Source organism: Esox lucius, chromosome 1, assembly GCF_011004845.1.
Source record: "Esox lucius isolate fEsoLuc1 chromosome 1, fEsoLuc1.pri, whole genome shotgun sequence".
Taxonomy (NCBI): Eukaryota; Metazoa; Chordata; class Actinopteri; order Esociformes; family Esocidae; genus Esox; species Esox lucius.
Window position 1 is genome coordinate 14,190,197 of NC_047569.1, and position 17,825 is coordinate 14,208,021.

A 17,825-nucleotide genomic window follows, 5' to 3' on the forward strand; every position below is an offset into this window, starting at 1 on the left:
AACAATGAACCCATGTCAGTAAAAAAAAAAACGGAACGAAGCCGACACCTTTTTGCGGAAGGCGATGAAGAGGACGATGAGAGTGACGATGACGAACAGCACCACGGCGATACCGATGAGTTCTTCTTTGCCCACCACGGCGTGTCCGGCCTGCATGTCCGGCACCACCACTGGCCGCAGGCTGCAGCGCTGGCCCACGAAGCCCGGCGTGCAGTTGCAGTAGAACGAGCCGTGCGTATTGACGCACACGCCGCCGTTCTCACATTCCGCCTCCGCGCCACCGCCCCGCTCGCACTCGTTGACGTCCTCCTCGCACCTGTGGAGGAGGTGATGGGGGGAGAGGAGGGGTGGGAGAGAGAGGAATGAGGGGAGGGAGGCAGTTTGAAAAATGACACTGTTTGGTTAGTTTGACTAATAGAACATGATAAAATACTCTCCAAAAACCATCCTCATGAATACTACATCTTTTATCCACATTGGCACTTTAATATTTGAAACTGATTCAAAATGATAATTTGTGAATGAATGGATTAGAGGCTGACTAAATCTCTGAACAAGACTCTCAGAGTTGGACAACGTCGATGACGAACTCCTCGTCTGTTTTCTTCAATAAATAACCAGCGCAGTGACAGTCATGTTCCTGATTTTTCTCATATGAAATGAAAATGGCTTTGATGATACCACACAAGCTGCTGGTGTGCGCATGTGCACGAGCGCATGTGGGTGTATGTGTGTTTATTCATGAGTGCGAGACTTTCTGTCTCATCTTCATTAACACTGCCTGTAGCCTTGCTCTCTGAAGCATGGTATATTGTAATGTAACACTGGAAAACCCCTAGACCTCTGGGTAGGAGACAAGCAGAATTAAATGTCATCTTTTCTCTTTCAACTTCTTTTTTTAATCTTAAAAAGGCCAGATGCAGCTTTCGGGTTCTGCCTTTACTCATCATGCCTTTCACTAAGAGCTGGTGTATACTGCCATCCAGTGGCAATTGTGAGGTAGTGTATTTACACATCAAATATGATCTCCAGTTGACTGTGTTGCAAATCCCAAGTAGATTTTTTAATTAGGACACAGATGTATAATATTGACTCACAGTGCATAATTAATGCAAATAATCCATATTACTGCTTTTTAATGAAGAGTGTCTTTGGACCTGTGTAAAGGTGGGAAACATGAAATATGTAGCTTGAGAGTATGTGCAGAAGCTAATTCAGTGGTAAAAATGTAAAAGGTTTAGCAGTGTACAGATGGAAGATGATAGATGCCGTAACTGTGATTGCAACCATGTTTAAAAGTTGCCCAGTTAAAATCCATCTAGTTGAAATGGTGGGGAGCAGGGCTGCCGAGTGGGTACCCTAACAGGACCCAGTTGAAAGAGAAGGAAGGCATTAAGAAGACATTGAAGTGGATGCCAAGCAGTCTGGAGATAGAGTCAAGTGATCCTGAAACACTGGTTGTAAACTAGGTGGATTGCAGGTGACCAGTTGTTTTGGACAAACTACCAAAAAGTCAAAGAAATTAGAGGTGGATTTTCAAGTAGAACAGTGTTTCTTAGACCTCCAGACAGACAGACATTTACAGGTGCTGAGGTGTATTATAAGGACAGTAAGTTGTAGTATTGGAGCTGAATGATGAGGACAGGTATTTATAATTGCTAAGGTGTATGATAAGGACAGTTAGTTATAGTAGCTGAGGTGTATGATAAGGACAGTTAGTTATAGTAGCTAAGGTGAATGATATGGACATTTAGTTATAGTAGCTAAGGTGAATGATATGGACAGTTAGTTATAGTAGCTGAGGTGAATGATATGGACAGTTACTTATAGTAGCTAAGGTGAATGATATGGACAGTTAGTTATAGTAGCTAAGGTGAATGATATGGACAGTTAGTTATAGTAGCTGAGGTGAATGATATGGACAGTTACTTATAGTAGCTAAGGTGAATGATATGGACAGTTAGTTATAGTAGCTAAGGTGAATGATATGGACATTTAGTTATAGTAGCTAAGGTGAATGATATGGACAGTTAGTTATAGTAGCTGAGGTGAATGATATGGACAGTTACTTATAGTAGCTAAGGTGAATGATAAGGACAGTTAGTTATAGTAGCTGAGGTGAATGATAAGGACAGTTAGTTATAGTAGCTATGGTGAATGATATGGACAGTTAGTGTGTCTAACTCACGTGATTCCTTTGAAGCCCCTCCTGCAGCTGCACAAAAAAGCGTTGCCGATGGGTTTGCACACAGCGCTGTTATGGCAGGGGTTGGGAACACACGCTGTGATCTCTGTTTCACAGCGCCCTCCAGTGTACTGGGGACTGCAATTACATGCAAAACCTGGAAGAGGACAGATAGAGTAGAGGAACGAAAAGGAAAAGGAGGGTTGGGGGAGAGAGGGAGGGGGCAGGAACCGAGAGATTGATGGAGAGAAAAAGGGACAGGAGGGTGAGGTGGAGGGAGAGAGAACAATAATTAAATAGGCAGAAAGATAAAAGAGAGATGAAGATAAAAAACAGAAGGAAGAGTAAATGAAATGGATTTAGCTAACAGGCGGAGTTGTAGACCTGAACAAAAACACAGACCTGCACAGACAAACCCAATCACATTCAGGCACTGTTCAGACCTGTACAGTCAAACCCAATCACATTCAGGCACTGTTCAGACCTGTACAGTCAAACCCAATCACATTCAGGCACTGTTCAGACCTGTACAGTCAAACCCAATCACATTCAGGCACTGTTCAGACCTGTACAGTCAAACCCAATCACATTCAGGCACTGTTCAGACCTGTACAGTCAAACCCAATCACATTCAGACACTGTTCAGACCTGTACAGTCAAACCCAATCACATTCAGGCACTGTTCAGACCTGTACAGACAAACCCAATCACATTCAGGCACTGTTCAGACCTGTACAGTCAAACCCAATCACATTCAGGCACTGTTCAGACCTGTACAGTCAAACCCAATCACATTCAGGCACTGTTCAGACCTGCACAGAGAAACCCAATCACATTCAGGCACTGTTCAGACCTGTACAGACAAACCCAATCACATTCAGGCACTGTTCAGACCTGTACAGTCAAACCCAATCACATTCAGGCACTGTTCAGACCTGTACAGACAAACCCAATCACATTCAGGCACTGTTCAGACCTGCACAGACAAACCCAATCACATTCAGGCACTGTTCAGACCTGTACAGACAAACCCAATCACATTCAGGCACTGTTCAGACCTGTACAGTCAAACCCAATCACATTCAGACACTGTTCAGACCTGTACAGTCAAACCCAATCACATTCAGGCACTGTTCAGACCTGCACAGACAAACCCAATCACATTCAGGCACTGTTCAGACCTGCACAGACAAACCCAATCACATTCAGGCACTGTTCAGACATGTACAGTCAAACCAAATCACATTCAGGCACTGTTCAGACCTGTACAGTCAAACCCAATCACATTCAGGCACTGTTCAGACCTGTACAGACAAGTGTGTGTATGTGTGTGTGAGCGCACATTGTTGGAGCTTCAGCACTGATGCCAGGGAGGACTTGGCATGGTTTTTGAGAGCTTGCCAGCCTGAACACAAACATACACACCTCTGGGAAATCACAAGGACACACACACACGCACAACTACATACAACTGGGAAATCGCAGGGAAATGTAATTGTGTTTATCGACACAATGCAGACACACACGTACGAGCACACACACATACATACACATGGGAAATTGCAGGGAAATGTAATGGTATTTATTGACACCGCACAGACACACAGACACACAGACACACGCACACACACGCACACAGTGGAATAGCGGAACACACAAACACACACTGGGATAACCTTTACATTGAGGTTGGGCCATAAATGACGACACGGGACCGTGACAAGCCCCCAGAATGCTGTGCTCTTTTCAGAGCATTCCGCCTCTCTCAGTGAATGAGCAATGAGCAAGGGAAGAGACCTGCAGAGAGCGACCCATGGGAGGGCTAAGTCACTCTCTGTGTTCAATCTTGGCCTCGCTGTGTTAAGTCAGCATGTTAAGTCAAGGCGTCATCCCGCTGAGTCCAGGCAAGGGCATTCCCATAGAGATGACATTTAACCAGGCTTCCCTACTCCAGCCAAATGCCAACGAATGGAGAACAAAACTAAACGACTCGAGCCCTGACGGCAATGGGATAAAAAAGAAAACATGTAGTTAACGCAGGCCCTTCGAGTTCCGACAGAAGGCAGAACGATAAGACTATATAAAAAATAGTGACAGTGGTACGACGACGCCCAAACCAAGAGAGCGCGACAAGGATAGACAGAAGGCGACCATAAGCAGATAGACAGAAAAAGACAGATGAAAAAAGACGGAGAGTGGGAGAGTAAAGGGCTGTATATCACAACCACACCTAAAGAAGAAACAGAGGGTCAGGCTCATTGTAATTAAGATCTCATCTTGGATTAACGAGAGACTTATGTAACGGGAGATCCAGATCTCGGGAGAGGGGATTGCCTGCCAGCTGGCACAGGTGTACACAGGCCGAAACAGATCGTCATATATCTCCCCGCCGCCGGCAACATGAAATGTGAATCAATCAAACAATCAATCAGGAAATCCTCCCATTAGTGGGTGTGTAATGAACGCTAACAGTGGCCAATAATCTGTCCTGGAGAGCTACAGGGGTGGCACAGGTATCCCGTTGCCCTCCCACAGTTCCACGGACTCACCACCAGAGGGCAGTCCGGTGCAGGTGGCTCCGTGGAGACAGGGCTGCTTGAGGCAAGCGTCGGGGTAGAGAACGCAGCCCAGCTTCAGCTCCGTCAGGCCCACCACCTCGGCGTAGCGGCTCCGCTTGTTCTGCAGTGGCAATTCGTTGTTGTTGAGCATCACCGAGTCCAAGCAGCCCTGAAAACCGTCGAACACCTGTGGGCCTTTCTTATCCGTCAGGCTGCGAGAGTTAGCAGGCTGGACCTTGGGGTGAAGAGACACACAGAAATAAGCAGATTTAAACATGCAAACAAACGTTGTGCAGGAACAGGAAAAGCGGACAAAACTAAAATGTCAAGTTCTAATAATGGGCTTTTGCCATGTTTTGTTTGAGCATCTAACAAACCATATCCAGACAATAGGAAAAAGAGTACATGGATAAGTAGCTAGGCTGCTATGCATGAGTTAACTCCAGACTGTGTTCCTCAGTCCTCTGACAGGATTAAACTGGTAAGAGCATTATGGGAAAACACTCTCCTTGCACAAGATCCATAATGTACTGTCATTATGCTAAACGCGCTCGCAGCCACGCCCATGCAAGCACATTACTCTCACACACACGCACGCCCAGACACAACGCACAATAAACGATCCACCTTCCTCTCACAAAGACTATCCGACACACACAGCTCATGCCCACGCGAAACCCACCTGCGCTCCGAAATAAATGGAGCCTTCGGTGCCCAGCGGTTGGAAGCGCGGAGGCCCTCTCCTCCTCTCCACGTAGCTGTCGTCCAGAGACAGGCTGGTGAAGTTGCGGTTGAGCTCCAGCGTCACCGTGTGCCAATTGCCATCGTTGATGGGCCGCCCGGAGATGCCCAGCGTACCGGGGCTGTTCCCGCAGTCCATCTGGAACCACAGCTTGCCCTCTTCCAGCTGCCAATCAGAATGACAGAGGTGGGCTTTACCGGGGTCGAACCGGGGATTGGCTTCTGGTAATAAGTCTTAACGGGGGGGTTACAGTGGGCCTGTGACCCGGTGGTCTGACCGTGCCTGCGTGTGTGTGCGTTTACGTGTGTGTGTGTTTACGCGTGGGTGTGTGCGTCCATGCGTGTATACCTTGAGAATAGTGCAGGGGTCAGCGCGCGTGTACATGATGATTCCTCGGCTCTGCAGCGTTCGTATTCTCAGGCCCAGCTTCATCTCCCCCGTCCTCCCTCCATCAGACACCTTGTACTTTATGTAACTGTTCCCTGAGAAACTCAGAGACGTGTGGCCTGCACACACACACACACACACACACACACACACACACACACACACGTGTGTTACTTCACTATTCAAACGGGGACACCGAAGTTGACAGTCCTTAAAATAATCCTAATCCTTACCCAAACCTTAACCTAACCTCAATAACCTCGCATTTATGTCTAAAGGAATCCTCGCCCTAATTCCTCACCCTAAGCCTAAACCTAAAAACTATTTCATTACACAAATTCTACCCCTACCCCAATTGTAACTTTTGCCCTAAATACCCTACAAATTGCCTTTGTCTAAATGTGGAAAGGAAAAAAAAGTCTCCATTTAGTCAAACAACTCTGATTTAACGACAGTTTGGGGACATTTGTGTCCCCGTAATATAGTTTGGTTAGAAACACAAACACACACACAAACATTTCCAGTCGCATCATGTCATAGACTCCCTCCAAACGCTGACAAACACCTGTGCACTCGTCAAACCCACCTGCACACTCTCCCAGTTTCCCCGGGGGACACTGGCAGACGTACGGCCCCCTGGTCCCTTCTGTACCCACACACTGCATGTCTCCTGGACACGGCTGCTCCTCACACAGCTCCGAGGCTGGGGGGCAGCTACCATCTGACGGACAGAGACGGAGAGGAGAAGGAGAGAGCGGGGAGAGAGGGAGATCGACAACGGTCAAACGGAGAAGGAGAAAGGGGGAAGATGGAGACAGACACAAGATAAAAAGGATGGCGAGAGGGAGGGAGTGGGTGGCGAAATGGTCCAAGGGAAAAGAAAACGGGAGTGAAGGGAGACAGGCAGAGCGTAAAACGCAGAAAGACGAGACCACAAGATAAACGGAAGAAAGGGTGCGAGAGGAGTGAAAGGAGAGACAGGGAGAAAAGAAAGGAGAAATGAAGAGAGAGGACATGTTCATTTGGTGTTTTTCAGAGGGAAGCCAGCCAAACCCAACTCCTGCCAAGCTCCCCCAGGAGACGCGCTAATTACGTTAGCCGGAACCTGCTAATTCAATCTAGTGGGGGGTCTGTCTAATCCCGGGGTCAGATACACACCCAAGATGCTTCAGTCGAATCAGCTTTTTATCAACACAGCCTTTATACAATCAGTCAGAGTGGCTGGCACAGTGAGCTCCAGGCACGAATCGTTCGCGGCCCGTCTCCCGTGTAACGGTCCCAACGACCCTTCATGGCGAATGGTGCTGGAGTTGGTGTGTCCCACTCACCAGTGCATGTGCAGCGGGTGGTCCGGTGGAAGCGCGGCGACACAAAGCTGACCCTGGGGGTGCTGTAGGTGACGAGGGCGTGGGAATCCAACGCGATGCTCTGCTCACACAGGGCCCCCCGGCACTCCAGACCGGAGCAGTTCTTATCCAAGATGGCCGACACCCTGAGCACTTCTTCCAGCTGCCTGCGGGAGGCGCTCAGCTTCTGCGTCAGGTAGGCCGCCTTGTAGAAGCCTCCCCCCGCCGTTTCCACGGCCACCAGCAGGTCCAGCTGGCTTGTCCCGCCGACCGGCTGCAGACTGAGCATGTGCAACACGTCCTGCTTCTGGGTCGCCGCCGCGACCTTCAGGACTTTCAGAATGTTCTTTAGGTGGGTGGCCACAAAGTCGTGGGGCGCCACACTCTCGAAGCGCACGGTCACCGCCTCACGGAGCATCTCCGGCGACGCCTGCTCCACGTAAACGCTCACGGCCACGGGCACGGCGAAGCGCCCGTCGCTCACGCTGGCGTTGAGCGAGTAGCGGCCGGCGTCCAGGCCACCCAGGGCGATGATCTTGCCATCTCTCGGGCTGATCTTGAAGAGGGAGCGCTGAGACGGCGGGGCGTGGCCGAAGGTCAGGATGTCATAGGGGTCGGCGTCGGTGGCGTGCAGCTGGCCGATGACTCCCCCGGGGAACTCGTCCTCCATGGTGACTATGTGCACCTCCAGGGGCAGAGCTACGGGCCGGTGGAGGCTCTCCTCGATCACACGCACTGTCAGGGTGGAAGAGGAGGACAGGCGCGGCTTCCCGGAGTCCCTCACCTAGTGTGGGTGGAAGAGGCAGGGCGTTAAAACAGCTAGCTGGTAGTAGGACTAAGAGGTTGACTGGGAAGATTAAAAAATAGCCTTACCTGGACCTGAATGACATACTCTGTGGCCAAGTCCCGCCTAAACACCTGATTTGCTAGCAGAGTTCCATCTCGCTCCAGCGTGAACTCGCCACCCTCATTCCCCGAGAGGATGCGGAACTCAAAAGGCGGGCCGTTGTGGGAGGAGTCCAAGTCTATGACGGACAGTTGCAGAATGCTGGTGCCGATGGGCTTGTTCTCCTATGTACCAGAAGGGTAATTACATTGACGAGCACGGTGGGGTGTGCGCGTGTGTGTATAAAAATGTGGGTACACGTAATCGACGTCGTTTGCAGTCAGAGCCGGCGATGAGGTCAATTACCTGAATGACAGTGGTGAGATTGGCCGGGGAGAACGTGGGCGGGTTGTCGTTGATGTCCGAGATGTCAATGTTGACCGTCACCGTGGACGACATGGGTGGAGCGCCGCTGTCCAGAGCCCTCACCACCAGGGAGTACCCCGACACCTACGCCGGGAAAACACAGGCTTAAAACCTCCCACCATTTCATCCCTGATGATGATTATAGGATCTAGATCTCAGCCATATCTGTGAAAATCGAATTCACCGCACGTTAATCAATGATGACAAGTCCCTAATCAAATAACCTGGATACGCATTCTTCTAATTTGGTACACCCAAATGAGGGACCTAGCGCGTCCATTAAGCGCGGTGTGATTCGAACGGTGCGCCCTTTGATCTTTTAAAACAAACGTCCGTGAAGGACACATTCCTGGCGTGTCCTACCAAGCATGTACCCCAGCTCTCCGTCTCTGTCTACCTGGGGGAAACACTGTCAGGTCTGTCTCAGGTAGAGAGGATTTGGCTGGCCTTAGGGAGTGACTTGCACAGACACACGCACGCACACACACACGCACACACACACACACAAAAACAAGCACACAGGCAGACACAGAAACACCTCATCCCGTGACACAAGCCGCAGGATACTTCTGTGTTCTCCCACATATTGGTCTGTAATAACAAACTAAACACAAAGGGAGAAATGCAATAACTGAAAAACAAAAACAAGCTCTCACCTCAAAGAAAAAAGTATATAATTTGAATCCCAATAACCAACCACCGCTTTGGAAAGAACACATGAGAATAACCTGAAAGTGGTGTGTGGAAACGCACACGCACGCACACGCACGCACACACACACACACACACACGTTTGTATGGCTATCCTCATGGGGACCAGAAAACAGAAATTGCAAGCTCCCTTGCCCTAATCTTAACCCTAAACCTAACCATAACCCTATCCCTAACATTAACCTAACCCTAAACTAACCCTAACCTTAAATAAAGTAACATTTATGCCTAAACTTTACCTAGATGTAATGCCTAACCATAACCCTAAACTTAACCAACAACGCCTGTTAAAGAAACCCCAATTCTAACTCTAAAATGAATTGTAAGTTTGACCCTAAACCTAAACCCTGAGCCGGAAATGGACTTTTGCCTCATGGGGACCGGCAAAAGGTCCCAAATGAGTCAATTTTTTTCTGGTTTTACTATACTCTTTGGAACATTTGGTCCCCATGAGTATGGTTAAACCTAAAACACGCGCACACACACACACACACACACACACAGACAAACTCACGGCTGTGCTCTGTCTGATAACCAAAACACACTTTCATCAGCCAGCTCTTTGATCCCCCAACAAACCCCGGCATTCTGTTTGGAGTGCGCTCAGATCCGCTCTCCACACTATCACCGGCCACACTCATGAATTCTTTATGATGGGAATCGGAACACACTGAACATTTGAAGCTCCCCGGAAAGGAATAAAAGAGAGGCAAGAAAACATCCTTGGACGAGAAGGGATAGGATGCAATGGTCACAAGTAGAGGAAATTAACCACTTTTAAGAGGAATGGTGAGTAATGGTCCAGCTAGCCGTGTATGTGTGTGTATGTGTGTGTGTGTGTGCACGCTCGCTTACCATCTCTCTGTCCAGCTGCTTGTTGACCTTCATCATGCCGGAGAGCGGGTCTATGAAGAACTGGTTCTCTCTGTCGCCACTAACGATGGAGTACAGGATTTCACTGTTCATCTGGCTGTCTACGTCTTCAGCTGTCAACTAGGAGGGGAGTGGACACTGGGATTAGCCCACGGTAGTACTGCATATGATCCATGAATAGATTAGGCATCTCCAACCATCCAACAGACATACACACAAACACCGAAATGGTCAAATGGTCTAAACCTCTCGGCTCCACTTCTCGGATATGTACCAGATACAGCACAACAGATTTAACGCAGATTCATTTCGATTGAATTAGGTGTATTTGTACCGGAGGAATTCTGTGAGATAAGGAGTTACGGGTTTGGCTGACGAGCCGACCTGACCAACCTTTACAATGGACTCCCCGATGGTGGCGTCCTCGGATATGACGGCGGTATAGATGTCCCGGCTGAACACTGGAGCGTTGTCGTTGACGTCCGTCAGGTTGATGTTCACCGTGGTGACGGCACTGAGGGGCGGGGTTCCGCCGTCTCTTGCCTCCACGGTCAGGAAGTAGTCCTTGCACGTCTCAAAGTCCAGGGGCTTGGATACAGTGATGGCACCTGGTACCCAGGGAGGGTCAGAGGTCATTAGGGAGATAAGGATCCTACCTGGAACGTGAATTAACCAAACCCACACGTATACGAACGGACTCGCTATGCGTACGGAGACTGACCAGAGAGGGGGTGTATGTGGAACTTTCCGTGCTCGTTGCCTGAGCGGATGCTGTAGGTGATCTCGGCGTTGGTTCCGATGTCCTTACTGGCTGCGTACACCCGCAGGACCTCGGTCCCCAGTCCCACGTCCTCCGGCACCGTCGCCAGGTGGTCGCGGCGCTCAAACACCGGCGGGTTGTCGTTGATGTCCAGGACCGTGATGGTCACGTTGACCAGGGAGGACAGGCGGACTGGTGAGCCCTGGTCGGACGCTCGGACTATGATCATGTAGGACGGCTGCTGCTCGCGGTCCAGGACCCGTTCCAGGACCACGATGCCGGAGGACTTGTCGATCGAGAAGAAGCCGCCAGCAGAGTCAGCCAGGGAGTAGACTACCTTACGACTGATCCCTGGAGGGAGAGGAGGGGATGACAGATCATTTGGAATGTATCGATTACCGTCGGAGTGTTTGCCAGTCGGGATGTAGCCATATGAAAAAGCAAACAGACAGGGCGAGAGAGTGACAGGGAGAAAGACAGGACGTCGGGTTTGGTTGACTCCAGTTCAAACGCCCATATGTCTCTCGTTCCTCACTCAGTCTTTCTCACTCTGTCCTCCTGATGCCCTTCTCTTCATCTCGCTAACATACACAAGGCTTCCCGTGCTGAAGTCCTCCGCCCGTCAGCGCTGTGTGGCTTTTAAGGAAACCTTTAATGCGCTAAAACCTTTATCTCTAACACTTGAATCGCAGGCGTTAAAAAGAATTACTCATTAGTGTGGCAGAGGTGTTGTCCTAGCCCTCCCTTATTTTCTCGGCAAGATGGTCTCAGCAGCCAAATCGAGTCGGAGCCGGGGAGTGAGCGTGCGTGCGACAAACGCTGGCAGCCTATAAGCGAATTAAACGGGGTTTGCGTACAGCTAGCGCAGAGGAGCGCACCGAGGACAAACATCGCAGACATTACTAGAGGATTGTACAGGTCCGGATGGGTCCGTTCTCACCTTCGTCAGGGTCGATGGCCTGTATGCGCGTGAGCAGGGCTTTGGTGGCTGTGTCCTCATACACACTGGCGGCGTAGTGCGGGACCGGGAACGCGGGGGGGTTGTCGTTCACGTCCAACAGGGTCAGGTGGACCTCGGCGCGACAGAACAGACCTCCTCCGTCAGTCGCCTGGGCAACCAGTCGGTACACAGGGGTCTTCTCCCGGTCCAGAGGCTGGGCTGTCTTCAGTTCACCTGAACGGAAAGCCGGAAGAGTTTAGACCGCCGCCACCGTGACGCCACGCACGCCTCAACGGCCAAATGGCATACGAAGTAAAAGCCTTAGAGTACCGGTGTCAGGGTCGATGCGGAAGTCTTCGGAGCCGGGTCCCTGTAGAGAGTACTGGACCCAGGCGCTGACCCCGACGTCAACATCGCTGGCCCCCACCCTCATTAGCACCCTGTTTACTGGGATGTCCTCGGGTACAGACGCCGTGTACAAAGCCTGGAGAAACACAGAGAGATACCATCACACCACACAGCACTCAGAATCCAGTTCACACCAGCTGCTTTACATAGAATATCACTGCTCTAAATCAAACCCTAAGAACATCCCTTCGCCGTGGTATATTGGCCATATGCCACACCCCCTATTATAAAACCACCCGGAATTCAAAAGTAGTTACATTTCTGGGTCAGTCAACAGTAAACTGCTGCGCTAATAATTTAACAGAAAATGCTGTTCTGTAAATCGAAGAAGCATGGGTGGACGTGAACAAAAATACATGAAAGGCAAAAGCGAACGGACGGGAAAGTGCACGGCGCGTGACTGACCTGGTCACAGACAGGACTGTTGTCATTGGTGTCGGTCACGGACACCTCCACCGTTGCCCTGGTGACAAAAAGGCCGTCGGTAGCGGTGACGTTGAGGAGGTATAGTTCCTGTTCCTCGCGGTCCAGCGGGCGCTTCGCGTACATCTTCCACTCCCCCTGCACCTGTCCCAGGGCGAACACACCCCGAGGATTCCCGCCTGAGGGAAGAGAGAGTGGAGGGAAATTAGGAACTCAAACCCATGCACACGGTCTCTGGAACCAACAGACAACACACAGAACGCATGCGCCAACACAAGTAATAATCCAAAGGTGCAGAGATGCACCGCAGGGGTCATTATTCAAGAACCCTACTGTGCTTTTCGACTACAGTAATAACACACACACACACAAACACTCACACACACACATTAGGAATCCCCAACTTTGTGGGGACACAAACAACCCATTCCAAGTCCTATATTTCAAACCCCTAACCATATCCACCAAAACCTAATATTAACTCCTAACCCCCGATTTTCTTGTTTTACAATTTTACAATCCTTGAGGAAAGGTTAGGTCCCCACCACGTTAGTAAAACATCAACCCACATAGGGAGTGCTTTAATGACCTCTGTTTGTCCTCTGAGCACTCCATCTGACACTGACAGCTGATTCAGATAAATGATTATAATCTACCACAGAGCTCTTTATTTGGATGCTGCAGTGGAATTAAATGTGGAGAAATAAATTAGGATCATGGACATAACCACCCTGGATGTTAGCACGCGTACCAGGATCACCAGGATCACCATTAGTGCATATCTTCACCCATTACACATTCAGCTGGCTAAGTGAAGCATTTAAAAACTCTTAGGAACTCCACGCTCCCACCTCCACGCTCGCAGTCAGGCAGCCAGTCAGTCAGGTGGCCAGCTACCCACCCAGCCAGCCAGTCATTCAGCCAGTCTGCCAACCAACCAGCTCGTCAGTCAGCCAACCAGCCACACAGCCAGCCAGCAAGCAAGCCAGTCTCACATTCAGCCACCCACCCAGCCAGTCTCTCAGTCAGCCGCCCAGCCAGCCAGCCAGTCTCTCAGTCAGCCACCCAGCCAGCCAGTCTCTCAGTCAGCTGCCCCAGCCTCAGTAGCACAGCCAATACTTTGTGAGTCATCATCAGCCCCCTTCTGTCATTAATGACTAACTTACTGAGAGGGGTACGGTAAAGGGTATGATTATATAGGCTTGACACACACGCACACAGGCCAGCAGACAGACAGACACGAGCACACACTCACTGAAGTTGGGTAGGAACAGAAGGAAATACAAATAACAACTGCAAGGATTGTTGAAGTGTAGAGAATACAGAAGAGATACGTGACATGTTTAATAGGGCTAATGGATGGACTGTTTTATTCATTTAGTCATTGAACTCAAGCTTTTATCTAGTGAACACGGCCAATCCTACAATATGTGCTTCTGATTAAGGCATTATTATTGAGTGTTGACAAGGGATCTGTCATCTGAGCCCATGTCTCACTGTCCACAACGCCCTGACAGCACAGCCAAACAGCCCAAAATGACGTTAACTTTTCAAGCATAGCAAGAAGCAGGGAAAACATTGTTTGCTATAAATGAAAGTCTTCCGGAATCATCTCAACGTCTGAGTAAAGTCTATGTAATTACAATGAGCTGGTGGCTAAACGCAGTCTTGATCTAGCGATGCAAACGGAGCGTCTATAAATGGATTGCCATGGTCGTAAATGCATCCACACAAAAGCATACAGGGACCACATACAGAAACCCTGACCAACAGCATTCCTGCAGTTACATCACACTAAACACGGAATCACTGAAGAGGAAGTTCACAATTAGTGTACACCGATATTCAAACTTTCGTTTGGCGCTCCCGAGCGGCGCAGCGATCCAAGGCACTGCAATACAGTGCAGCTCAACTGTGGTTATTATCCTGGTCATGGCATACAAAAAGAGCCAGGGAGTCCAGAAAAGGACAGGTTTTTGGGATGGCTTCCCGGGCTGAACGAGCACTGTAATAAGAAGCCTGCTGCCAATGATAAGAAATGTAAAAGGCGAAAAAAGGGTTAAAAATAGGCAATGATTTATTAGATATTTTCTTATGAAGTACGGTACGGAAGAAAACTAAGAAGCAGACGCCTAGATGCTTTGAGGGTGGCAGAGAATCAATGTCTGTAGATGTAATGCAATGTTGATAGGAACCACTGGCTTCTAGCACTGTCTTAAAATCCTCCCTGAGTTTTAATAAAGTGATTCTATCTAAGATACAATGCTGGTTTGGCAGAGAGAATGCCATGAGGACACCAAGACAATAAGCAACAATAACAGACAATAATTCCAGCGTTATGGAATAGCTTGTACAATATCTAGCTAAGCTTAATCAAATAAAATGTTGTTGTTTCTTTTACCCTGTGGTGTTGCTGTACCTGTTCACTACAGGCTTCTTCTATGCAGGAGTAGGAAAACATGCAGTTCATTCCTTTGCTTTCTTTCTGTCCATGTCCTACTGTGTCAAAGATCGATTCAGTGTGTCTTGTTGTAGAGTGTACAATCTGTTCAGTGCGTCTCTGCTGTGTAAGGTCACATCTATCTGTCATTCATTCTCTCACTCTCTCAGGAGTGTGTGACGTCAATTTATTCTCTAGCATTTCCTCTCTCTCTGTTTTGGTCCCAGCTCTGTCATTCATTCTCTCTTTTTGAAAGTAAAAGATATTTCTCTCTCTCCTTCTGTTTGCTGTAAGGTCATATCTCTCAGGTCTTTCGTTTTTTCCCCCAATCTCTGTTATGTGGAACATCAGTTTGTTCTCTTTCCCTCTCTTTCATCTCTGTTGTGTTTGGTAAGGTCACATCCCTCCTGTCTTTCTGCTTTCTCTTCATCCGTTTCTCTCTCCTGGCGATTGTCATTAGAATGCCATTCAGCAGAGGGTTTTCAGCGTTTCAAAGTCCTTCACAAGCTTCGTATTCCCAGTTGGCAATGGTGAGCAAACGCTTCGTCTCCTTGGGCGTTCCTACTTAATTATTATTTCCTTACTTGTCAATTAGCAGAGAACAAAGTAAACCACCCTTTTAACTGGTATATAATTTACCAAATCAAATACATTCAGTTTCCTTAAAGCTAATACATTCATGACATCCAACACTGATGTATTTTGGTCAACCCCAATGTAATTAACCCTCTTCAGTATTTGTGTCTGCTGTCACAAACACATTATGAGAACCATAAATCACTGAAAGCCACTGAGAGAGATAAAAAAGATGACTTATCACTATAGAGACAGCTTTCATCCAATCCACCGTGGGTACTGTTCTCTTTATACTATTTACCTCTATTTACTAGTATCATGGCCTTTGGTGAGGCTGTATTTCTGTGGCAAATGTCAGAGGTGCAGGGCAAAATTGCGTATCTAGCAAGGAGTGCTAGAGTCAGCAGTTTCCAAGTCATTATTATCCATATAATACTTGTTTCTTAATCAAGCCCAAACTGCTAGCATGCACAAATATCCCTAAGATATTAATAAAAAAATAATTATAAATCACATCTTCACATCTTGTCCTGAATTTAGTGTCATGAGTTTTCCTCTTCTTTATTCACAAGCTTTGTTATGGTGCTCAGGATAACAGCCATAGAAATGCATGAACAATGAAGCAGACCTGGGCACAGACATAAAGTCATTGATTGAGAGCCTGAGGTTCACTGGATGAATAAAAAGGGGGGAGAAAAATGTATGGACGGGACAGACAGCTAAATACATTTAACCCATTCTCTGACTCACCTGTAATGTGGTAGCTGACTTGCCGGTTTACCGCAGAGCTGTCGTCATCTCTAGTGTTGAGCACTGCCACCACCTCGCCAGGGGGGTCGCTCTCACGCACTGAACCCCAGTAACTCTCCTCTACGAAGCTGGGCGGATTGTCGTTGATGTCAGACACAGCCATGGTCACTGTGGAGGTAGAGGTTAAGGCCAGGGTCTCCCCGAGGTCTGAGGCCACAGCCAAAAACGTATAGGATGGGTACGTCTCGTGGTCCAACTCTTTGAGAGTGGATATCCAGCCTGTGTTGCTGTCTATGGTGAAGGTCTCTGTGGACTGGTCTGGCTGCCCTTCGGAATGAGCCAAGGCTCCTAGGCTGTATGTAACCTGTCCGTTAGATCCAGAGTCCGGATCCAGGGCTTGAACCTGGATAATCCTGGTGCCAACCGGCATACCCTCCATCACTGTCGCCTCGTAGGAGTTGGATTCAAATGCTGGCTTGTTGTCATTGAGGTCCAGTACTTTGACTTCAACGTCAACGCTGGTCACAGAGTCCAGCTTGGCCTGTGGCATAGTGGCCGTCACCTTGAAGTGGAAGGAGGTGATGACCTCATGATCAAGGGGTTTGTCCAACTTGATGACCCCTGTGTCCCTGTCCACCACCAGAACGCCATCCTGGTTGTTCTCCCCGGTCTCTCCACTGACCAGAGCAAAGGTGACTGGAGACGACGCGTAGCCCGGAGGGGTTATGAGGCGGACAGGCCCCAAGGCGGCTCCAATGGGAGTGTCTTCAGGGACAGTGAATGAGTACTGGGGCTGGGTGAAGGAGGGAATGAGGGCATCAGGGGCCAAGACATGGATATATACAGATACCAGAGAGTGCCTGACTGGAATGCCCCCATCCACTGCTTTGACAAAGAAAGACAAAACTGAGTTGCGCAAGTGGCTGAAGCTGCCCTTGGTGACCATCCATCCATTGTCAGGGTCTATCTCTAAGATATCCACCACGGGGACATGCGCCTCACTATAGAGGGAGTATGTCACCTTGGAGTTGGCACCGTCGTCAGGATCATAAGCCTGGATCTGTGTCACCAGGAAACCTTTGCCGACGTCCGATTTGACAGAAGCACGGTATTCTGTCGCTCTGAAGGATGGAACATTGTCATTTTCATCTACCAGGGAGACCCGCACGGTGCAGTAAGAGGCCCTTCCACCACCGTCCTGGGCTGCCACCACTAGGACAATGTCCTTGTTGGCTGGGTCCTCTCTGTCCAACTTCTCCAAAGTGGTGATCTGACCATTGGCATCCACACTGAACTGGTCCTTGCCCACATCATTGACAAACAAGTAGGTGATCTGGCCAAACATTTCTGGGTCAGAATCAGTTGCCCTCACCTGAAAAGAGCAGTTCCTTTCTTTTAGATGGGTTATTACAAAAGTTAGACATGTCACATTCTAAATACGACTACAAGCTTCATTGCATATCAGATTTAATTC

At 48.9% G+C, this 17,825-nt stretch overlaps 1 protein-coding gene across 7 annotated transcripts in view; it reads right to left on the bottom strand.

Annotated features, from left to right (window-relative positions):
- fat3a (FAT atypical cadherin 3a) overlaps positions 1–17,825 on the bottom strand; it is a 159,536-nt gene that overhangs the window by 9,732 nt on the left and 131,979 nt on the right. For all 7 annotated transcript variants that reach the window (XM_029119359.2, XM_020048494.3, XM_029119354.2 and 4 more), the window contains 16 exons: positions 16,352–17,723; positions 12,568–12,764; positions 12,085–12,238; positions 11,755–11,988; positions 10,776–11,165; positions 10,448–10,662; positions 10,037–10,174; positions 8,411–8,554; positions 8,092–8,289; positions 7,201–8,002; positions 6,459–6,593; positions 5,834–5,991; positions 5,426–5,650; positions 4,735–4,978; positions 2,189–2,342; positions 49–316 (listed from right to left, as the gene is read on the bottom strand). In XM_029119359.2, the coding sequence (XP_028975192.2) occupies positions 49–316; positions 2,189–2,342; positions 4,735–4,978; positions 5,426–5,650; positions 5,834–5,991; positions 6,459–6,593; positions 7,201–8,002; positions 8,092–8,289; positions 8,411–8,554; positions 10,037–10,174; positions 10,448–10,662; positions 10,776–11,165; positions 11,755–11,988; positions 12,085–12,238; positions 12,568–12,764; positions 16,352–17,723 (5,028 nt within the window). The remainder of the gene's footprint in view (positions 1–48; positions 317–2,188; positions 2,343–4,734; positions 4,979–5,425; positions 5,651–5,833; positions 5,992–6,458; positions 6,594–7,200; positions 8,003–8,091; positions 8,290–8,410; positions 8,555–10,036; positions 10,175–10,447; positions 10,663–10,775; positions 11,166–11,754; positions 11,989–12,084; positions 12,239–12,567; positions 12,765–16,351; positions 17,724–17,825) is intronic.